General features: G+C 42.9%; 1 protein-coding gene across 2 annotated transcripts; it reads left to right on the plus strand.

The window, feature by feature from the left end:
• The first annotated feature begins 771 nt into the window (after nt 1-771).
• Nucleotides 772-22,082, plus strand: LOC117729919 (desmoplakin-like). 2 transcript variants are annotated; one of them, XM_034531322.1, is made up of 24 exons: nt 772-1,228; nt 3,213-3,297; nt 4,230-4,351; nt 4,442-4,592; nt 5,137-5,262; nt 5,517-5,576; nt 5,680-5,847; nt 6,180-6,284; nt 6,384-6,479; nt 6,676-6,801; nt 7,127-7,279; nt 7,597-7,751; nt 7,845-7,971; nt 8,118-8,304; nt 8,912-9,360; nt 9,476-9,654; nt 9,943-10,081; nt 10,386-10,579; nt 11,063-11,225; nt 11,336-11,419; nt 11,499-11,606; nt 11,804-11,902; nt 12,108-13,934; nt 15,091-22,082. In XM_034531322.1, the coding sequence occupies exons 1-24, from the start codon at nt 858-860 to the stop codon at nt 21,442-21,444; spliced, it is 11,628 nt and encodes a 3,875-aa protein (XP_034387213.1). In that variant the 5' UTR covers nt 772-857; the 3' UTR covers nt 21,445-22,082. The 2 variants fall into 2 exon arrangements, with proteins under 2 accessions (XP_034387213.1, XP_034387214.1); XM_034531323.1 differs by having other exon boundaries at nt 12,108-12,605.
• The last annotated feature ends 1,931 nt before the right edge of the window (nt 22,083-24,013 follow it).

A 24,013-nucleotide genomic window follows, 5' to 3' on the forward strand; every position in this document is an offset into this window, starting at 1 on the left:
ACCATGGTGCCAGATGTTGTAACCAGGTTGTAACCAACAGAAACATAAGAAAATACAGGCAGAGGGCCAGGTCTCTAAATACAGACAAAAACAGGAGGATAAATCGATACATACATTTGAATAAAATCCCTACTCACTGTGCCTTTAAGGTGTTTTAAGATTACCCATTTCATGTTGTCGTTTTTATTTATTTCATTTACATTTTGTGAATGATCAATGCATTATTTTAGCTTTACTAGCAAATAAAAGTTGAAGGGCACACAAACATGTTCCAGTTCCATACTTGTGAGGACACCCCACCCTAAATGTGAATGTGACCATCATTCTAACCTTAAACTTAAAACCGATTCTTCAGGAGCCGGGTTAGATATCCTTACTTTCAAACACTTTCCAAAATATCCACTACAAATAACCAAAAAGTTTACACTTCCCAAAAATATTTTTACCTTTCAAAAATGGCTCGACTTTTCCAAACTGTGCTCAATTTCAAGAATGTAAGTAAATCCCCTGACTAATATTCTCCAAACTTGAAAAAATGCCTTTTAAAAATATCCTAAATCTTCTTTAAATATCATAACCTTTTTATAGTTGGTCCCCACAAAAATATACCAGCACCAACACGCTCTCCGCCTCCAGCTGATTCTGAAGGGGAGTGGCACGGGGAGTTCTTTCTGCTCAGGAGGTTGGGGAGTGGCAAAGAGGTGCGGTCACCAGCCCCAAAAGGTGCTCTCCACTGCTCCTCAGCTGCAGTCTGACCGAGGGAACCAAGCTCGCAGGTGGACAGAGAGACTACCTGGCTGCTGAGTTTCGGACGGCAGATTCCACAGAGTCGCTTTGGCTTCCGTGTCCGTGTCAGAATGAGCATGTACGGGTCCCAGAAGGGCCTGAACATGAGCCGCACGGCCGGGTCCAAAGGCGACATGAACAGAGAGGGGACCAACCATTACGCACGAAGCGAGATCGTGCACGGAGGCGGTAATGGATACGATCCCTACTTTGACGGATACAACACCTACAGCTTTTCTAAGTCCTCTGGAGGCGGAATGCAAGGCGGAATGATGAGCGGCATGGGAGGCGGAATGATGAGCGGCATGGGAGGCGGAATGATGAGCGGCATGGGAGGCGGAATGATGAGCGGAACGATGAGCGGCAAGGGAGGCGGAATGATGAGCACTATGGGAGAAAGAATGTCGGACAGCATGGGAGGCGAAATGGCCGGCGGAATGAGGTATGACTTAATTTTCTGGTTAACTTTATAACTATTTAATGCGCTCTGTTTCTGTGAACCGAGGGGCCCTGCAGAGCTCTGTTTGCTATCAAATATTAATCATGACAGCCGGTTTTATCTCAGTATTCATTTCGCCCGTGCACAACATGTGTAGACATAATAGTCCTTAAGCAAACAAAAAGCTCATACACCAAACACGTGCATCATAATATTTGCAGCAATCATATTTTCTCCAGTCTCCATTAAAATTGAAAGAAGGTTGCATACATCATGACACATTTGACAAATAATGTGCCTGGTGTGGTTTCATGGTGTGTTTGTATAAGGAGTTAGCACCTGACTTACTTCTTACATTGATAGCACAGTGATAACAAAACAAAGCTGCACTTGAATACACACCTTTATGTCTCAATGAGGACTCAAGCTGCTGTTTTGTAGATTCTTTTTTTTAATCATCTCCTCTGCTGCTTTCCTTCCTGGAGAAAATCACTGAGTTTGATTTATAGCTCACATTTAACTGCTTAGTACATTCCACTGCAACAACTTGCCTCAGTTTCAGCCCCCCAAGGGGGTAATATGCCACTGTGGTACTTTAGAAAAGGGACAAGATGTTTGACACAATGAAAAATGTTAATTAATTAGTTCCTGGGTCCAATCATTTCTTATTTATTTCACATCATAGATTTTCTGATATTTGTTACCAGGTATTTGTATCAGTCTTTTGAATAGAAAAGTATTGTCAGAGGTGTAAACCGACTGGCACGATATATCAACCATTTTTATCTATAGCCAAAAACGTACATAATACAATTGGTGCAAAGGAAATAAGTGTGCGGATGTTCATTGCCATTTTTGCTTCAAGCTATTTTTTGTTTTGTGTAAGTGTGCATTAGCTTTTAGGGACGTTTTGCTGTATAATATATTGTTGTTGGTACAGAAGTAACTAGGCATTTTGGTACAGAAATGCCAGCCAGACATATATCTTATACTTTATTTAGTAAGGGGGACCTTTTTTGATGAAATATCCTTATTACATTGTTGATTATGTCATGCCTATGTTAAGAGAGACACCAACATAAGCCTCACTGTTGTCAGTGTGACTACTGCATATGATGATGATAATCAAGCTTTTATTTTTGTGTCATGCATGAACTATTCCCAGCCCACATTGGTTTACAAGACAAATCACTCTTTGGAGAAACTGCTCACAATTCGATTCAATTTATTTTGCATCGCTCAAAATCATAAATTTGCCTCAGAGCGCTCTACAATCTGTACACATATTCAATACAATTCAGTTTATTTTGTATAGCCCAATATCACACATTACAAATTTGCCTCAGAGGGCTTTACAATCTGTACACATACGACATCCCTGTCCCCGGACCTCACATCGGATCAGGAAAAACTCCCCAAAAATAACCTATCACAGGGAAAAAAGGGAAGAAACCTTCAAGCGTCTGTCCCAGGACCCAGTAAAGGATATAGTCCCCCCCCCAAAAGACTTTAATGGGGAGAAAGAAAAGGAAGAAACCTTCGTAAGTGCAACAAAGGAGGATCCCTCTCCCCGGGTGGACAGAAGTGCAAGAGATGTCATGTGTACAGATGAACAACATAACGGAGTTACATCACATTCAATGCACATGACTCAAATTATTCATATAATGAGAGTAGTAGGCATGAGGAAAAGGTTACAACAATAGTAATAGCAATGCAATTAATAATAACAATAATTATAGTAGCAGTAAGTGTACGGCAATACCAGGGTCCAGATATAACCACGACACATGGAAACCTGTGAGGTGAGAAAGCACAAAGCCGAAGAAGCAGAGTATATGTGCATTAATGGGACATGAATTCATACATTCATTCACAACTGATTACAAAGTAGACAAACTAAACTGTGATTGTGTTGTAGCCATGCCTTTATTATAGTAATTACGATAGCTCGGTGCTAATGAGTTTGCTCCGCTGCTCTCTGCAGCTCGAGTTCCATCCACCAGAAAACCACGCTGCTGCAGAACCAGTGCCAGGAGTACCTGAAGAAAGCCGAATACGCCCTTCAGTCCGTGAGTCATGCTTTGTTTTTCGTAACGCTATGGGCTCTTTTCCTCCAGTAGAGCAAATATAAACCTGTCTCAGTCTTCTAGTCGTTGTTTCAAAAGAAGAAAAAAAAATTGTATTGCAGCTTCACTTGCTGCAGAAAGAATGAGAGAAATGATGTTTTGTTGTAAATTGAGTCACTGGATGAGAGAGCCTTTAATGTGACACTCATAGACACATAATAGAAGCACTTTGAGTGTTTAGAGCCAAACCCTCTTGAACCATTTTCCAACTGTCAGTGAATCACACACACACACACACACACACACACACACACACACACACACACACACACACACACACGCACACACACACACACACACACACACACACACACTCTCTCTCTCTTCCTCAGGTCCTTGCTGATCAACTTTTTCTCAATTTGTGTGCGCTTTACTGCAATGTTCACTAGTGCAAAAACCATCGTTGTATGCTTTAATGAAGCGGTTGTGTGATATATTAGCTAATATCGCTGGCTCTTAGTTGAATGAAATCTGTCAAATACTGTAGTGAATATTTCCTTTAATCAGTTCCTTTCAAAAGGAATGTGACATGTTCGTGTTATTACACATTATTGTAGCAGTGTAAAGCAAAAGTGGTGCATTTGTTCAAGAAAACAAAGAATGTGTTTGGCTCTATGTCATATCCCAAAAATAACATCAACAAAGACATGTCATAGGAAAATAAATAAGGTACGGATACTTTTGATTCGTAGACACTGAATAAATTGAATAAAAGTGTCCTTTTATCGGTTTAAAAATTAAAAAAATCTAACATTTTGCACATTTCAACAGACAGAAACTTGTTCACAGTAAAATGAGTGGATGCATATTTTCCAATTGTCTTTCTGCACAGTGATGTTGTACACCTCCATGAATGCTTTGTCCATGCCTTGCAGGGCGGTGCCATGGGTGATGGAGAGCGCTACATGATGATGGCGAAAGAGACCATTGGCCAGCTGAAGAGCTGCGCGTTAGACTTGAGAAAACTGGGACAGCCCTCTGACAACGTAGTCAGGATGTAAGGAACACTTACTTAACACTCTTTTACTCATTTCTTTTTATCCGTAACTTAAAGGATTTTTATACTTTCTCTTATCCTGATCCGTAGTGTGGAGATCTGTAAAGACCAGCTGAAGGGGGTCCGCATGGCCATGAGCGGCTCCATGCACAGGATAAGGACCACCAGAGGTAGCTCCGGAGGATGGGAGGAGCCTGGAAGGAGCTTCCAAGATGCTATGGCCTGGATTGCACAGCAAAAGGTGTGCACACGCACACACACACACACACACACACACACACACACACACACACACACACACACACACACAGACCCCTTTTGATCACATTTCTATTGTGAATTCTATCGCCTTTTCAAGTTCTTCCATACTCATAAGCTAGATTTTAAATTTAGAATAATTTAAAGACAAAGAAATGAGCAGTGTTGAAATTGACTGTCAGATCTCACAAGAGGTAATTCACACATGTTGGGGATGTACTGCAGGGAAATGGACATTAAAAGAAGGCTCTGTCTTGTCATCAACTCTCAGACCAATTTTACTCCGGTAGTATCCTGAGATGTTTTTGGTGTAGAGGCTCTATCTTGGTTCTCTGCCGCCACCTGCTGGTGACATTAAGTGCATATCAAATAAATGTTTGAAACACACTTTAAACTCCCTATCTGGGAGGGTTTCAGAAGGTTTTGTTGCTGTCCGCCGCAAAATTAACTTAAAAATATGCTTTTTTAGCTGCCCAGATTTGTTCAATGTTAGTTTCTGCAGATCAAATATCATTTTTGCTTTTCAGCGTCTGATTGAAACTTCTTCTTGGGGAGACGATGCTGCCGCCATCGATCAGCAGCTCATCAGCCACCAGCAATTTCACAACTCCATCCAGAGGAGCGCCGAGGTGGACCGAGCCAAAGACGACCTGGTGGGTTCAGTCTGCACATTTATCATTCAAGTTATTAGGGTGGCAACAGAAGTCAATTATTCAGTCAATTACAGTATACCGTATTTCTAAGAAAGCACTAACTGACTCCCATATATCCAATGTTGTACCTCAGTAGCATAATTGTGTGAGATCCCCCTGACTGGTAAATGCTCATGTTTCAAACTCCTCAGGCTATTTTTAGATAACGTCTTAAGAGTGTCTTTCACTAACTGAGGTTGATTCTCTTAACACAGATTAAGAAAGGAGAGAAGGGCAATCTTCACGCTCTGGATCAGGAATGGGACAGTCTGCAGGTAAAAATACAAAAAACAATACTCTTGTTTGCTAATCACCTCTTGTGTTGTGCATTTTCAAATGAATCGTTGCATTTAAACATACTCTCTTCTCCCTTGCTAGAAAATGTCGCATGGAAGGACCATGCAGCTGCAAGAGCTCAAGCAGATCATTCAGGATATGTCCAAAGAGATCATGTGGGTGAACGAAAGGGAGGAGGAGGAGCTGATGTTTGACTGGGGAGACAAGAACATCGACCAGTACATCCTTCGCAAGCAGGAGAGCTACTCGGTAAGTAATTAAAATATCAAAAGTCAAATTGGAGAAAGGGGAGAGTTGGGTTTATTTTGATGCCTTGACGCTCCTGAAATCCTTGATTGAATCCAGTTTTTTTAAAAGAGCTTCTTTCTCGTCGCTGAACATTCTTTGCAATCCTGTGGGTCTAAAATACAATAATGCCTTTCTATGAGGTTAACCTGCCTCTTATAAGGGAGCAATCATCGGGGATGCATTACATAGTTGGCGGCTGCAGTCAGTCATCCTCTCAGAGTGAAGTCAGAGAGTGTTCCTCCATCTGCATCCTGATGTTTTCTGTGATTGCTAAACCTCCTCTTATGTAACAGAAACTGATGAGTGCCCTGGAGGACAAAGAGAAGGACCTGAACAAGCTGAAAACCAGAGTGGATACCCTCCTGAAGAACAACCATCCAGCTTCAGACAAGATCGAGGTGTGGGCCGATCCCTCCATCATCAGACAGTGTTTACATGCCTTTATAAGTGGGAGCTTTACCTTTAATGTTTCTGTTTTCTCTGTCTCTGTATTTCAGGCTTACAAGGACACTCTGCAGACTCAGTGGAGTTGGCTCCTTCAAATCACCAAGTGCATTGATATTCATCTCAAGGAGAACGCAGCTTACAACCAGGTTACATGAAAAAAACAAAAACAAACTTAAAGCCACTCTTAATAAACATTTGCATATTAACAACTGGTGTGTCAAAGTAGAGGGTGTTACTCATAGTGATGTCGTGGTTATTTTACTGTTTTGGTTGACTCGTCACTGTCGCTTTCGGTAAAACAAGCATTGATGTATTCCTAATGAAGTCTTCTATGTATCTCAGTTCTTCAAAGAGGCCAATGAGACGTACAACATTCTGCAAAAGGAACATGTGGCGGTCCGTAAGAAGTTCACCTGTGACAAGAACACTTCACTGGATAACCTAATGGAGCTCCTCAGCGCACTGGAGGTACAACAGCTTCCTTTTTTCATTATTTCTTAAATAATGGAAGAAAGTCTGTGGATGGATCTAAACTCACTACTATTTTGGTCTTCTTATTGCTGTGAGCTCTTTTGTTCCGTTGCAATTGTGTCCACCTTCTATTGTTTTTCTAATTATGTCCGTTCAAGTTTCAACCTTTTGTCATTTAATTTGATTTCTTTGTTTTTTTCGTATCATTGTCTTCAGATACAGAACCACTACTGTTTATAATTATTTATAATGATCTGCATTGTTATCATCATAATTCTTCTTTGGTTAGGGTTAGGATCATGATTTGTATTGTTATTTCCAGAGGGAGAAGGAGAAGATTATGGAAAACAAGAGGCAGGTTCAACATCTGGTCAACATGTCCAAGAACATCGTGAGACTGAGACCCAGAAACTCAGACGAGAAGAGCAGCAGCCCCATCCTTGTTACAGCCTTGTGTGACTTCAAACAAGACCAGGTCAGTTTTCTAAGGCACACGTCAACCATACACACCATTGGTAAGACATTAATATTGTCACGCTTGGTTTAGGGGTGACCAAGACAAAACATAATTTAAACATATCTTTCCCATTTCCCAAGCAGCCATGGATATGGATCACAGAAAACTGAATATTTTAGTTCATTTACTGATTTGGATTAACATACTTTCAGCCTAGTCCGAACTAAACAAACCAAGATGCCATCTTCACTCTTTAATGTAGGGAGTCATCATCAATATGTGCCAATCACCTCTATTTAATTGTTGATAGAATCTATTTTTATTGGCCTCCACAGAAGGTGATTTGTAAGGGCAATGAGGCCATCCTCAAGGACAACAGTCAGCGCAGTAAGTGGGACGTCACAGGCCCTGGAGGACTTGATATGTTGGTGCCCTCTGTGTGCCTGATCGTACCACCTCCCAACCCAATCAGCATCAGCCTGGCCAAAAAGTAAGATGCAACAATTCGTTTGTTTTGGCTGAGAAAAAAAGATACAATGACCATGTTGTTGTGAGGTTAAGTTTTAAATGTTGTCTTCCAAAGGAACGAGCAGTACTACGAGGCCATCCTGTCCATCTGGAGTCAGCTGTACATCAACGTTAAGAGTCTCATCGCCTGGCAGTACTGCCTCTTGGATATGAACACAATCAACTCCCTCACCGTGTCCATGGTAAGTGATGAGTAAGCCAAATGGAACAGAATGGAACGTTTGTTATCACGGGAGTGGTTTAAATAATGTTACCTTTTGGTTTCTGATGTTGGTTAGATGCAAGTCAAACTTAATGTGTGTGTGTGTGTGTGTGTGTGTGTGTTCAGCTGTCCAGCATGCGTCCGGATGAATACCGTCAACTTATCAAGAGTCTGGAGACTCACTACGAGGAGTTCAAACGGAGCAGCCACGGCTCCCAGATGTTTGCTGACGAGGACAAGAAAAGCATTGAGACCCAGTTCACCGGAGCTCAGACCCACTTTGATAAGATCGTGGTGCAGCTGCCGACTTACAGTCAGTATTACCAACATTATAGACCTTGCACCCCAATTTATTCTTTGATTTACAGGTGACGATGTGAAATTCTAATTATGTAATGAAAATATTCATCATTGAACATAAATCAAAGCTGTGGCAGTAAAAGACAAGAGAGAACTGTGTGTCCCTGTTTTTTTATAAAAACCTTCTCAGTGAAACAGAAATTGTAAGTGCAGTGATAATACAGAAATTCTATAATTTTGTTCATCACCTTTACAACCAATGTTGCCCAATTTCAACATCTATATTGTTATTGTCAATTGTTTAGAAACTTAAATGTCTGTATTAAGGAGAACATTTAAAATGTAAAGAAAATGCCAAAAAGCTCATCATTCTTAAAAAGCCCTTTAAAATCCCTCAATCTGTGTGATGAACAAGTTTCTAAAGATTTCGATTAGAAAACCCACTCCATGTTCTGGACTCAACATTTCAATATAAAGTCCTCTAATAAAACCACGTTGTTTCGACAAGTGTGCGAGATTGCAAAGCATGTTGTGTTTATACAAAACTCCACCTGTTTGACCATAGAATCATCTTTTCTTCCAACTTTTATAAGTACAACGTATCTTGTCTCAACTCACAGTTCAGGGACACATGGAAGTACAGCAAGCATCCGAGCAGCAAGCAGCTGAGGCCAGGATGCGCGAAGATGAGGCCAGGAGGCTGGAAGAGGAGGCTAGGATGCGCGAAGAGGAGGCCAGGAGGCACCAAGAGGAGGCCAGGAGGCGCAAAGAGGAGGCCAGGAGGCTCGAAGAGGAGGCCAGGAGGCTCGAAGAAGAAAGACGAGTAGCGGAGCTGAAAAAAGTGAAGAAAATTGAGAGCAAGACAGTGAAGAAGGTGAAGGCGCCCTCTAGTTCTGCCTCTCGTGTCTCCTCCTCCTCCTCCTCGTCCTCGTCCTCCCGCAGCTTATCTGAGCTGCATGCGCTCAGACTCAGGCTGGAGGGCGCCGAGGACACGCTGAGTCAGCACGTTCACATCTGCTTGGGAGACGACGGGATGCACGACTGTGGCCTCAAGATCTCTCAGTTAGAGGTAGACACGCACATTCTTAAATACAACAAAAATAGACAAGCACGCAGTATTGAAAATAAATGTTATTTTAAATACATATTCATTGCAATAACTGTACTTGTGCGTTTCCCCACAGACGGTGCAGTATGATGTCCAATCGCTGCATGCAGAGTACTTGCGTCTGAGGGAGCGTATCTTGAAGGAGCTGGAGACCATGAATGATTCTGATAAAGCCCAGTTCCTCCGCAGTGAGATTGGAGTCATTGACCAAAGACTGGGCAGTCTGGAGAGCAGCTCGTCAGCTTACATGCAGCGGTACGCAAACAAACTCTTGTTTTTTAGCTTTGATTATTCAGGAAGTCTTATTGAGATCAAGTTCTCATTAGCAAGAGCGACCTGAGATCAGATGTTATTCACACAAGATCCCAACGAAGAAGATCATAGATCTAAACGGTCTTTTCCAGCAGATGTTCTTATGTTAGTTAGTGTATTAAAAGTGCAGTCGCTTTTCTCAGATTACTAAGCCAACAAATGGTAAGAACTCTGACATCGATTTCACACATTATCAATACATGTTTTCTATGATTTCTTCCTCTCTATCAGGCTGCAGGCTCTAAGGGACATGCTGGAGAGTGTGGCACGAGCTGAAGACATAGTGAAAGTTCATGAGGCACGACTGACAGAGAAAGAGACCACCTCTCTGTCGCACAGTGAAGTGGAGGATTACATGTTGACCCTAAAGGTATTTTATAGGACATATTACATTTTCACAGAATTTGTTGTTGCTAAAATTGCTGCAGTTTTCAGGAAGATATTGCTATGTTTTAGTTTAGTTAATTGTTGTACATTTATTGCACAAGTAAGACATGATCACTGCTAAGACAGTGCATATTAGTGCTTGACTGGGTGGTCATCCATCAGTTAAAAAAAAAAAAGGGCCCCACTGTGTTGCATTTCTGAATGCAGCGATTTAAAAAAAAACATATTGATAACTTGTCCGGCTTTTCACATTTGAATGGTGTCTCTCGTGTCTTGTCGATGTGTAGAATATTAAAGCAGAGCTGGATCAAAAGAAGGATGTTATGGCCTCCATGGAGGCGGAGCTGGCCAAGGCCAGCCACTGGAACAGCCAGGTGGGCGGGCCCTTCCACAGGTGTGACATGATGCTATCCAGATACACTGAGCAGGTGAACCTGCTGTCAGACCGCTGGAGACGAATCAACGGGCAGATTGACACGAGGTATGTCTTCCTCTCTTTCTGATATCTATTTTACACAAGGAGCCCATGTTAAACCTAACCTGACAAATCTGAGGTATGAATCTGAGGCTCGTTTTACAGAAGTGATTTGTGAGCACTACTTACACACAGATTGTGTCCTCCACGGCTCTTGAATTCTTACGTTGAATGTATAGGTGTTAATGTAAGAAGAAAAAGGACTGCTGATTGAGTAAAACTATTTTAAGGTTGCATTTTGTGCGCTGGGAACTTGTGATGGGCTTGTTCAACAATGAATTGATTCATTGAAAAAATGGGAAGATTTATCTATTCTGAAATGTATTTTTTATTGCAGCCTCTCAACACAGCACAACCCATTTATACCTGCGTGCACCTGAAACTCTCTTAGTCTTTCTCTCTGTATCTCCACAAGAATCAATAGTTTCTACTAAAAAAAATGCTGATGATATGTTGCTTTATTATTAATTTATTCTCTTTCCTGCTCAGAGTCCAGGACTTGCACCTGTATCAGCCTCAGCTCCAGCACTACACGCAAACCAGCACCTCCCTTATGGATTGGATTGATGCCACAAAGAAAAAACAAGACGCCCTGCAGGCCACCAAGATAGAGAGCATCCAAGGACTGATCGATCATATTAACAAACAGAAGGTTTCCTGCTCAGCCCTTCATTGCTATTGATCAATTTGCTTACAGCATTGAGAGTCTATGTCCATGTGTTTTTCAGTCACCCGACATCTTTATATTATTGTCTTCTCAAGGTCCTGAACTCAGACATCAAAGCGAGGAGGGAGACGGTAGACAGTGTGCTGAAGGACAATGTGGCCTGTGTGAATGCTATCAAGGTAAGGAGGCCTACATATACTGTATGCTGCCTTCAAACTCATTCAAATAATTAATTGCATGACTATGTCTGTTTTACAGGACTATGAAACGGACCTGGCCTCTTACACCTCTGGTTTAGAGACTTTGCTCAACATCCCCATCAAAAGGACAATGTTGAAGTCGCCGTCGATGGATCTTAATCTGGAAGTAATAAAACCAAATTGGAAAAGTTGTCTCATTAAAACACTAAAGCTGCTTTTGGTATATGGTGTCCCACTAGTATGTGAAATGGTTTTCCCGTTCATTCTTGTATGTTAAGGTATAGGATCAATTACATTTCTATGAATCGTTGAAGTTAAGTGACGTGTTATCTAACTGTATCTGTTATCTTCGCCTTGTCTCAGGCTACACAACTACAGACCCGTTACATGGAGTTGCTCACCCATTCTGGTGACTACTACAAATTCCTGGCAGAGCTGCTCAAAAACATGGAGGAGCTCAAGGTACCGATGTTTTAACATTTCTGTTCGTGCTAAGTTTTTGCTTTTCACATTTTTTAAAATATGGATATGGATATTCTTTTGACGTTGAGTTTTTTTCTTCTTTTAACCCATTTTAATCAATCCTCCAAGTACACTGTGGCGAAGTACACTGAAATGTACTTGATTCAAGTTCCTAAAATTAGCTCTGCATTTATCTTGCTTTCAGATTCGTAACACCAGGATTGAGCTGTTAGAGGAAGAACTTCGACTGTTGAGGGACAACATGCAAGACCACAAGGCCAAGAACAAATCTCTGGAAGATGCTGTTTCCCGTTACCGGCTGGAGTTGTCCAACTCACAGGACATGATGCTATCGATGGAGGAGGTGAAGCAAACCTCTGCGCTGCAGTGCAACGCCACCAAGGACAGTCTTAACTCCACTCAGAGCCAGCTGGCAGACCTCAATGATGACGTGACACGTCTCAACTACTTGCTTGAAGAAGAAAAGAGGAAGAGAAGGCTGGCAGAGGATCGCTACACCACACAACAGGAGGAGTACGAGTCGGTGCTGAGGAAGAGGCTGAAGGAGCTGGAGACGGTCAGCTGGTCCAAGACGGAGGTGGAGAAGAGTGTGGCAAGTAAGGACTACGAGATTGAAAAGCTGCAGCGGCAGCTGGCTGAGGAGGCAGCAAGGTTCAAGGAACTACAAAGAGAGATGTCAAAGGTAAGGAGCCAATTCAGTACGGAGATCAATAACTTAAAGCTCAGCTATGAATCCCAGATCCACATCAGCCGCACAGATATCCAGAGGCTGGCAGCCTGCAGGGAGGAGGGCACGGCTGATCTCCAGCTGCAGAAGGACAGGATGGAGGCAGAGAGAAGGAATCTGGAGGAGGAGCTTAGGGGGCTCAGGGTGTCTTTGAACCTTGCTGAAGAACATAGGATAAGGGCAGAGGAAGAAGCTCACAGTCAGCGTGCTGTCATCACAGAGGAAGGGCGCAGGAGGAGAGAACTAGAAAGTCAGGTTGAGGAGCTGTTAAGGCAGATAGATGAGGAAAGCAGCCAATATACAGAGGAGCTGGTTCAAGTCATGAAGAGTCTGCAGGACAAGAGTGAGGAGCTGGCCTACATTACACATAGTCTGGAGGAGGAAACCCGCAGGAGGAGAATTGTAGAGGAAGGGCAGAGTGTGCTTGAACAGAATTTGGCCCAGCTGCAGGTGAAGCTGACCAGTTCATCAATGGCTGCTAACCAGCTAGGGGAGTGCGAGGAGGAGGTTCAGAAGATGCGTTTGGAACTGGAGAGGGAGAGCAGGGAGCGAAGCAGAGTAGAACAGAACATGAGCAGGTTACAGGGACGTATGAAAGACCTTCAGTCTGTGAGAGATGAGCTAGAGAGCCAAGGGGAGAGTCTGAGAAAGGCTAGCCAACAGGAAGCGTCCAGAAGAAGGCAGGTAGAAACAGAGCTGAAAGACAACACCATGGCCATGACAGACTACATCAGCACCATTAACACTCTACGCCTGAGCCAAGAACATGCCAGCACGTCAGAAAAGAGAGGGGAGGAAGAGCGTCTTAGGTTGCAGGAGGAGCTGGAGACAAGCTGGAGACAAAACAAGACCTCTGCAGAGCACCAGACCCTGCTGAGCGCCAAGCTGAAGGCCCTGCACCAACAGCTCCTCCAGGAGCAGGCCAGAGGCAAAGAAGCAAATATCAAGAATAAGGGCCTTTACAGAACTATTGAGGAGAAGAGTAAGGCACTGAATGAGAACTCTGTTGAGCTTCAAAGGCTGAAGGAGATGACAGAAACCCAGACCAAAGAGAGGCTGAGGCTGAAGGAGGAACTAAGAGCAACACAACATGATAAAGAGGAACTCCTGAGATCCAAACAGGCAAAGGATGATGAGCTCTCCTCCCAGATTTCTGGTCTGGAGCGGCAGCTGCAAGCCAGTGAGAGCAGCAATGTAGATTACCGCAGCCTGGTCTCAGAGCTCTCATCGGAGAGACAGAAACTCAAGCTGGAGACTGAGAAAATACAAAAGCAGGTCACCGAGGTACATGGAAGTGTGGCACTAAGTCCTGGACGACTCTCGTCTTTCCAAATCAGAGTCCTAATTTGGATCAATCAAGTAGCTATTAGTGTCTGTAGACAAACTTTTGCTAGATCCCTTATAAATGCCTCCCACTTGCTAACTCTGATTTGAACACATATTGCTGTATGTGTTTGAATTAACCTGCATGTCAATCACTCGCATGAAAATATAATCTGTGCCTTTCTGCCTGCCTACACTATGCAAAGTTGTGCAGTCTGCATGTTTTTCTTCCTTTCCTTCATGATGATTACATCATTACCGCTGGTCCTCTGGTCTGATACAGTTTGGTTGTTTTTTGTCACATTGACACATTTTGAAATCTTGTAAAAATGGCGCTAGTATACATGTAAAATATCCAAAGAATTTTACAGTATTGGAAGCAACTATTCATGCCATTTTAGATCAGTCAATCAATATTATTTATTTGTCCTGTTTTTTGCAACTTACAGAATGTAGACAGTAACTATTCTAATCTGTAAAAAGTATTAGTCAAAATATTGGATCTGCTTCAGGATTGGGAAGGTTGATTTCACAATGAAAACCTATTGATCTTTGAAATTGTGTTTCCTTCCCCCTGGATAGTTTTTGTATTTACATATTTTAACTTCCCAGTCTTGCAAGACATTGTCTTGTTTTCATGTCGTTTTCAAGGGAATTATTCTGCATGATATATTGTAAAGTAGAATGCACACAGACTTGCTCTTAATATGTTTTGACTATTTTTATTTTTTAAAAACGATTTTGATACACGCTACAGCAAGAACAAAAAACATGACATCTACGACATCTCCCATTTCCCTAAAGCCAAACGGTTGTTCAGTGTTCTGCTTCTGGTAAAAAATAGCATTTAAGTTTACCATTCAGGTTTACCAGCACCAGTACAAATTTAGGTGCAGTTCATTTTAATAGTGGCATGATGACTTCTGAATACATTTCTTTTAGAGCCAAACCTGTTCTATCCTAATCTATCCTTGATTGTATGCTTGCATATTGTGATGTAAATTGCAGAAAACAAATGTATGTACAAATGTATCTAAAATATAGAGTACATTTATCAATGTTTTTCCTGAGTTGACTAACCTTTTGTCTCTCTGCTTTTTTCCTTTTTTTTCTGCAGACAACCGGCTCGATGCTATCCATTCAGTCCCAGTACAGTGAGATTGTGAATGAGAGAGATGCTCTATTGCTGAAACTGCAATTGTCAGAAAAGGACAAAGATCGCTACCAGAGGCTAGAGGAGGAACTCAGTCGCATTACATTGTCCAAAGACTCTGAGGTTCGCAGCATGCAACGTCTGCAGGAGGAGAACGAGAGGGTTAAGAGAGATTTAGATTACTGGAAGGTACAATATGATAGTAAGCAGGGCCTGATAAGGCAACATGACACAGACAAGGAACGTCTGGAGAGTGAAAGGAACACTTTAAAAAGTGAGATAGAGAGGCTGATGAGGGAACTCAGGGAGCTTGATCAGACATATAAAAGTAAGCTGTCAACCATGCAGAGAGAACTGCGAGAGGCAGCTGTTGTCAGAAAAACCAATGAAACAGAGTTGATGAGAGTTAGGGAGCCCCCGACCTTGGATACCTCCACTCTGGTTTTTGACGGAGTCCGTAAGCCTGTCACTGCAAACCAGTTGCTTGACTGTGGTGTTTTGGACAAACCAACATTCAGCCAGCTTGTGAAGGGGCACAAGACTATCCCTGATGTGTCTATCGACAAAAAAGTCAGTCTGAAAGGGACAGGCCCAATAGCTGGGGTTGTAATTGGAGGTCTGAAAGGTCCAGGGTCTATTACAGGACCTATATTCAAAATGACTTTCACAGAAGCAAAAAAAGAGAATCTGCTACCTCGAGATAGCGTTGACCTGCTACTCGATGCTCAGGCTGCCACAGGCCACATAATTGACCCCAGAACTAATCAGAAGTTGACAGTTAAAGAGGCATGTGATCAAGGTGTGGTTGATGAAGACGACAGAGAGAGGTTGCTAGCAGCAGAAGCCGCAGCTGTAGGATATCGTGATCCTGTCACAAGCAAACCCCTTTCAGTATTTCAGGCCATGAAGAAAGGACTGATTGACAAGAACACAACACTGCGTCTGCTACAAGCCCAGGAGTCTGTGGGGGGAATTCTAGATCCTGTACTCAGTGTGTTCCTTCCCAAAGACACAGCCATTGAGCGTAACCTAATTAATGATGACATATATAGTGCTCTGAATCGAGGACCTGAGCTCTACCTGGACCCAGAAAGTGAGGATGGTGTAACCTATATCTCAATGAAGAGGAGATGTAAGGTAGAGCTACACACAGGTCTTCTGCTTCTTCCTATCTCCGGGAAGGTAGACCCCTCCAAACTTGTCTTTGATGGTGTTCGGAAACCTGTCACAGCCAAGCAGCTGCTTGATTGTGGTGTCCTGGACAAGCCAACATTTATAGATCTAGAAAAGGGGAAGCAGAATGTCCCAGAAGTGTCTGTGGACAAAAAGCTTAATCTGAAGGGGACTGGGCCTATTGCTGGGGTTGAAGCTGGGAGTCAAGGCAAAATGTCTTTGTCAGAAGCCAAGAAACAGTTGCTCCTGCCTGAAGATAGTGCCAATTTGCTACTGGAAGCCCAGGCTGCCACAGGTCACATCATTGACCCCAGAAACAACCAGAAGCTGACCGTAGAAGAGGCATGTGCCAGAGGAGTGGTGGACATTGGTGATAGAGACAGATTATTGGCAGCTGAAGCTGCTGCTGTGGGATACAAGGATTCTAGCTCAGCCAAGCCTCTCTCAGTGTTTGAGGCTATGAAAAAGGGACTAATTGACAGGAAGACTGGGCTACGTCTGCTTCAGGCCCAGGAGTCTGTGGGGGGAATTCTAGATCCCAATCTCAGTGTGTTCCTCCCCAAAGATACAGCCATCAAGCGCAACCTTTTGGATGAAAACCTCCGTCTTGATCTAAACCAGAGTCCGGAGTGTTACCGTGATCCAGAAACTGAGCGTGATGCCAGCTATGACGCATTGAAAAAAAGATGCAAGACAGAGCCTCACACAGGTCTGCTTCTTTTGCCAATCACAGAGAAGCTAGACCCTTCCAAATTGATCTTTGATGGTGTTCGTAAGCAAGTAACAGCAAATCAGTTGCTTGATTGTGGGGTCCTGGACAAACCAACATTTAACCAACTATTGAAGGGAGAGAAAACTGTCCAAGAGGTGTCTGTGGATCATAAGGTATTTCTAAAGGGGACAGGATCAATTGCTGGTGTGGCAGCTGGACCTTTAGGGAAAATGTCTTTATCAGAGGCCAAGAAACGGATGCTTATGCCTCCAGAAAGTGCAGATTTACTACTGGACGCTCAGGCTGCCACAGGACACATCATTGAACCCACAACCAATCAGAAGCTGACAGTAGAGGAAGCATGTGCAAGAAGAGTGGTGGACAATCGGGACCGAGATAGACTCTTGGCAGCAGAAGCCGCTGCTGTGGGATATCGGGATCCTAGCACAGCTAAGCCCCTCTCAGTGTTTGAGGCAATAAAGAAGGGATTGATTGACAGGAAGACTGGGCTACGCCTGCTTCAGGCCCAGGAGTCTGCTGGAGGCATTATAGATCCCAATCTCAGCGTGTTCCTCCCCAAAGATACAGCTATCAAGCGTAACCTTTTGGATGACGATCTCTGTCGTGCTCTAAACCAGAGTCCTAAGTGTTACGTTGACCCTGACACTGAGCATGACTCCAGCTATGGGACTTTAAAGAAGAGAAGTACAACCGAGTCTCACACAGGCCTGATACTTCTACCAATCAAAGAGAGAAAAGACCCTTCCAAACTGATGTTTGATGGAATCCGCAAGTCAGTCTCAGCGCAGCAGTTGTTTGAATGTGGAGTCATTGACAAGCCAACATTAGACCAACTAGTTAAAGGGGAGAAATCCGTTCGAGTAGTTTCTAAGGAAAAGACAGTCTATCTTAAGGGAACTGGAGCCATTGGTGGGGTGTTAGCTGGACATGAAGGACAAATGTCTTTCTCAGAAGCCAAGAAACAGTTGCTCCTGCCCTCAGATACTGCATATTTGCTACTCGAAGCCCAGGCTGCCACAGGATACATCATTGACCCTAAAACTAATCAGAAGCTGACAGTAGAGGAGGCATGTGCCAGAGGAGTCGTGGACATTATGGATCGTGACAGATTATTGGTAGCAGAGGCTGCTGCTGTGGGCTTCAAGGATCCTAGCTCAGCCAAGCTTCTCTCAGTGTTTGAAGCAATGAAGAAGGGATTAATTGACAGGAAGACAGGGCTATGCCTGCTTCAGGCACAGGAGTCTGTGGGAGGAATTATAGATCCTAATCTTAGCGTGTTTCTCCCCAAAGATATAGCTATTAAGCGCAACCTTTTGGATGAAAACCTCCGTCATGCTTTGAACCAGAGCCCTGCTTGTTATCTTGACCCAGAAACTGAGCTTGAATCCACCTATGGGGCTTTGCAGGAAAAATGTACAACACAGCCTCTAGCAAGCCTACAACTTTTGCCTGTCTCTGAGAGGTTTGACCCCTCTAAACTAGTCTTTGATGGGATCCGTAAGACCGTCACAGCACAACAATTGCTTGACTGTGGGGTTCTGGACAAACCAACATTTAACCAGCTAATGAAGGGAGAGAAAACTGTCTCAGAGGTGTCTGTTGATATGAAGGTTTTTCTGATGGGGACAGGAACAATTGCTGGTGTGGCAGCTGGACCTTTAGGGAAAATGTCTTTTACAGAAGCCAAAAAACAGAAGGTTATGTCCTCCGAAAGCGCTGACATGCTACTGGAAGCTCAGGCAGCCACTGGCAACATCATTGACCCCAAGACTAATCATAAAATGACTGTAAAGGAAGCCTGTGCCAGAGGAGTCGTGGATAAGGAGGACGAATCAAAGTTGTATGCTGCTGAAGCTGCTGTTATTGGTTACAGAGACCCAAATACTGGTAAGCTCTTGTCAGCAGGCCAGGCTATGAAGAAGGGATTAATTGACAAGGACACAGCTCTACGTATACTTCAGGCACAAGAGTCTGTAGGGGGTATTTTAGACCCTGCCCTCAGTATATTTCTACCCAAAGATATTGCTATGGATAGGGATCTCATCGATGAGGACCTATATCAGAGCCTGACTCAGTATCCTGAGTGTTATCTGGACCCAGACACCCAACAAGCAACCACCTATGTATATCTGAAGAAAAAATGCAAAGTAGATCCAAAAACAGGTCTTTTGCTTCTCCCTGAACCTAAAAAGCCATTAACTGTCCAGGGGCTCAGGGGCCAGGTGTCGGTCATAGATCTAGTGGATGCAAACCTTTTAAACCGGTCGGATATGGACCAACTTAGGGAGGGCAGATTGACGAGCAACGACATTGAAGACCGTCTGTGCTCCTACCTGAGAGGCTCCACCTGCATAGCAGGGGTTTATGATGAGGCCAGTGATAAGGTGATGACAATCTATCAGGCCATGAAAGATGGACTGTTGCAACCTGGGACCACTCTGGAACTGCTGGAGGCCCAGGCTGCTTCAGGTTTTATAGTTGATCCTGTCAACAACCATTACCTGACTGTTAGTGATGCCTACAGTAAAAGGCTGTTTGGGCAAGAGTTTAAAGACAACCTGCTATCAGCAGAGAAGGCTGTGACTGGCTACAAACTGCCTGGTACAGACAAGGTTATCTCCCTCTTTCAGGCCATAGAGAGAGGTCTGGTGGAGAAAGGTCATGGCATCCGTCTACTAGAGGCCCAGATTGCCAGCGGTGGTATAATTGATCCCGAACACAGCCATCGTATTGACGTGAATGTAGCCTACAAGAGAGGTTACTTTGATAAGGAAATGAACATGATCCTGACAGATCAGAATGTTGATACTCAGTGCTTCTTTGATCCCAACACAGAGGAAAAACTAACTTATCTTGAGCTTAAGAAACGATGTATCACAGATAAGAAGACTGGCCTCATACTTTTGCCTATCACGAAAGATCTAGAGTCGACTCTGAAGAACACTCGGAGAAAGAGGAGAGTGATAATTGTAGACCCAGTGACTAATAAAGAGATGACAGTACGTGAAGCGTATGACAAGGGGTATATTGACTACGAAACCTTCCTGGAGCTGTCTGAACAGGAGTGTGAATGGGAAGAGATCACTATCACTAATCCAGATGGTTCCACAGAATTTCTTATCAATGACAGGAAGACTGGAAAACAGTATGATATTACCGAGCTGCTTGAAAAGCGAGTAATTGATCAATCAGATCTAGATAATTACCGATCGCATCGGATCACCCTTACTCAACTTGCAGATATCATCGGCAACAAGTACAAGTCAACTTCAACATCATCAACAGCCGCAGGTACAACTTCGGTGACATCATCATCAACAACTTCAAGAACATCAGCATCCCCTGGTACATCTTCAGTGAAGTCATCATCAACGACTTCAAGAACATCAGCATCCCCTGGTACATCTTCAGTGACGTCATCATCCACTTTAAGAACTTCAGCAGCCTCAGTTCCATCATCAGTGACATCATCATCATCCTCAGTCCCGCCGAGACCCTTATCACCTACTATTGCCAAGATGACAACAACAAGAACGACAACTGTCACAGGGCGAAGCTCCTCATCAAGCAGTGTAGCTCAAGACTCACCTGACTCCCTTAGGGGTATATCCAGTGCATCTATCACTCTGGCCTCTCCTGTTGAAACTGTAGGTGACCAGGAACCTGTCGGTGCCATATTTGACACAGACTCTATTGAGAAAATATCCATCACTGAAGCTCTGAATCGTGGTCTGGTGGACTCCATCACTGCTCAAAGACTGCTGGAGGCTCAGGCTTGCACAGGGGGAATTGTTGATCCCACAAATGGCCAGAGACATAGCACCCAAGAGGCCACCGACCTTGGCATAATAACTGTCGACATGGCCTCGAAGCTTATCCCTGCCCAGAAAGCCTTCTTTGGCTTTGAAAATGTCAGAACCAGGAAGAAGATGTCTGCTGCTCAAGCCATTAAGGAGATGTGGCTGCCATATGAGGCTGGGCATAGGTTCCTGGAGTACCAGGTTGTAACAGGGGGCATTTATGACCCAGAAATGGGCTGTAGAATAAGCATAGAAGATGCTGTGAACAGGGGCTGGTTGAATGTGAGAGCAGGCCAGAATCTCCAAGACATCATGCACCACACAAAGAACCTAACTTGCCCCAAGACCAAACTTAAAATCTCCTACAAGGAGGCTTTTGATAATTGTCTGGTGGAGGAAAGCAATGGGTTGAAAATGCTGCAGGCATCATCTATGTCTTCCAACGGGATCAGCAGTCCCTACAATGTCTCCTCTGCCCCGGGATCCACCACCGGCTCCAGGAGTGGCTCAAGGCGGAGCTCCCGCAGGGGCAGTGTGGACTTAAGCTTCCCCGCCTCTTCGTCAACTTCTCACTACAGTCGCACCAGCTCTACCACCTTCTCCACAAAGTAAATCAAGAAAGATCCTGCACATTCATACTCTTTTCTTACACAAAAATTGGAATCTGTTAATCGTACAGTGATTGTTGAGAAAAGAACTTAGGTGTTGAAAATGAGGAGGAAAATTATAAGATAATGTACTTCGAACATAATGCTCTTAGGGCTTTTTTTTAGATTGTAGCTTTGGTGATGCTGTGCTTTTAGTTCAAATGATTGTGACAATAAACATCACCAAGATCTTTTTTCGAAACTGGACTATGATATTAATGGCAGCCATGTTATGGTATTATTGAAAATTAAGTGGATATTAATATAATTGTTGGTTCCCTTTAGTTGGCTTAGATATCTTATAGATTTCATAGACATATTACAAATATATTTTTCCAAATCATTCTTATATGCTATTTCTTTTTAAGCTTTGCATTGGTAACAGAATGGTTTTATGTTTACATTTATTTGTCATCTGAAATGCCTGTTTTGTGAGGGAAGGGATGCAGGGTTTGGTTCCATAGATTGGCTTAAGGACACTTTTTTTAATATGCTGTTAATGTTGTTAACCATTGTTGTTTTTTTGCTCTTTCACACTTCCGGTTTTGTAACAGTTCAATAATCAATATCTCAAAATAAAAAAGATTCAGTCTTTTTCTCATATGGATTGATGACTGTTATTCATGTTCAGTTTTCATGCAGACATTTGATATTTACATCAGAATTACATTTATTACACAGGTTTTCACATACAAAGAAATTGTTTTGGTGGGAGAAAAAAAAACCTGAACGATTTATGAATTTAAAATCAAAGAGTTGTACGGTTATGTGCAAAGGTTTACTGTATTGAGTATAATAATAATACTAATACATTTATTTATATCCATCCATCCATCCATTTTCAATACCGCTTATCCTCATTAGGGTCGCGGGGCGCTGGAGCCTATCCCATAGGGCCAAGGCAGGGGACACCCTGGACAGGCCGCCAGTCCATCGAGGGACATACAACCATTCACTCTCACATTCACTCCTATGGGCAATCTAGAGATCAATTAACCTGCAGCATGTCTTTGGACTGTGGGAGGAAGCCGGAGAGCCCGGAGAGAACCCACGCTGCCACGGAGAGAACATGCAAACTCCACACAGAAGGACCGCTCCGACCGGGAATTGAACCCGCGGCCCTCTTGCTGTGAGGCGACAGTGCTAGCCACTACACCACCGTGCAGCCCATTTATTTATATAGCACCTTTAAAAACAGAGTTTACAAAGTGCTCTACATATAAGCAAGGTAAAAACATAACATCAATACATGTAAACATTTTAGAAAATACATGAGGCAAAGGAGACAATGCCATATAGGCAATGAACACAATAGAGGAATAGAAAATTACAAATACAAAATAAAGCAGAACAGACAAACTAAAATAGGGGAAACAAGGGGAAATTGCATAAAACGACGACATCACTTAAAAGCACTTCTATAAAAATGGGTTTTAAGAAGTGATTTAAAAGAAGCTACTGATTCTGCTAGTCTTATCCCCTCAGGTAGGTCGTTCCAAAGTCGAGGGGCTCTGATGGCAAAAGCACGGTCACCCTTTGATTTAAGCCTTGACTTTGTAACGGCCAGAAGGGCCTTGAAGGGCCCCACCGGAGGATCTAAGGCTGCGAGCTGGCTCATATGGGGCTAACATTTCAATGATGTAGCTTGGGGCCAGACCCAGGCGTGCTTTAAAAGTGAGCAGCAAAATCTTAAAATCAATTCTAAAACTAACAGGGAGCCAGTGGAGAGAGGCCAGGACTGGAGTCATGTGATGCCGTCTGTTAGAACCAGTCAGAAGCCGAGCTGCTGCATTCTGGACTAGTTGGAGGCGGGAGATGGATTTTTGATTTATACCGGAAAGGAGAAAGTTGCAGTATAGTCGAGAGAAAATGAGTGCATGAACTTCCTACACAAGGATACATAGTATACACATCAGTTTGTAGGAAATTTGAAAGTGACCATAATTCTGTTACAGTGTAAAATGATACTGATAAAATGTAAAACTCTTATCATCATAAAATAGCATATGTTGAAAACTTATTTGTTTTCAGTTTGATCAAGTCAGAAGTAATAGTTAGTTATAATTGCTTCATGCGTTTGTTTGTAAAATGATTGACCTTTCTTACTTTGTGAACACAGAAGTCTATTTAAGTAAACAATTGAAAATATGTCACAAATGTTTCTATTTTTTGCAGGTAATTTTTTCAATATAGTCATTTGAATTATGTAAACATAAAACGGATATCAATTAATGTGTGCAGGAGAAACAGTAGAACATGCTATATATAATAAGAAAGTATGCATTTGATACAAAATCTCAGAAGAACAGATATTCTAAAAACAACAAACAAAATGAATGTTATGTATTACTATTTCAGTATTTGAGACGCATAAATAAATAATATGATTGAGAGCATGTGAGTTTTTAAAAAATATATTATAATAGCATTCTGATCTCCATGCCAGTTGGTGGCGGTAGAGCACTAAATCGTCTTTTGCCAGCCGTCAATATAACAAGACGACAGTGCGACCAAGAAGAGTTTAAAAGAGATGT

The sequence above is a fragment of the Cyclopterus lumpus genome, chromosome 4, assembly GCF_009769545.1.
Source record: "Cyclopterus lumpus isolate fCycLum1 chromosome 4, fCycLum1.pri, whole genome shotgun sequence".
NCBI lineage: Eukaryota > Metazoa > Chordata > Actinopteri > Perciformes > Cyclopteridae > Cyclopterus > Cyclopterus lumpus.

What these genes read in the sequence shown, in the direction of transcription:
- LOC117729919 (XM_034531322.1), top strand. Translation starts at nt 858, where the DNA reads ATGAGCATGTACGGGTCCCAGAAGGGCCTGAACATGAGCCGCACGGCC. An exon ending in GCAAGCAGGAGAGCTACTCG is followed by an intron (nt 5,848 to 6,179) that starts GTAAGTAATTAA and finishes CTTATGTAACAG; the next exon opens with AAACTGATGAGTGCCCTGGA. An exon ending in CAGCTTCAGACAAGATCGAG is followed by an intron (nt 6,285 to 6,383) that starts GTGTGGGCCGAT and finishes TCTGTATTTCAG; the next exon opens with GCTTACAAGGACACTCTGCA.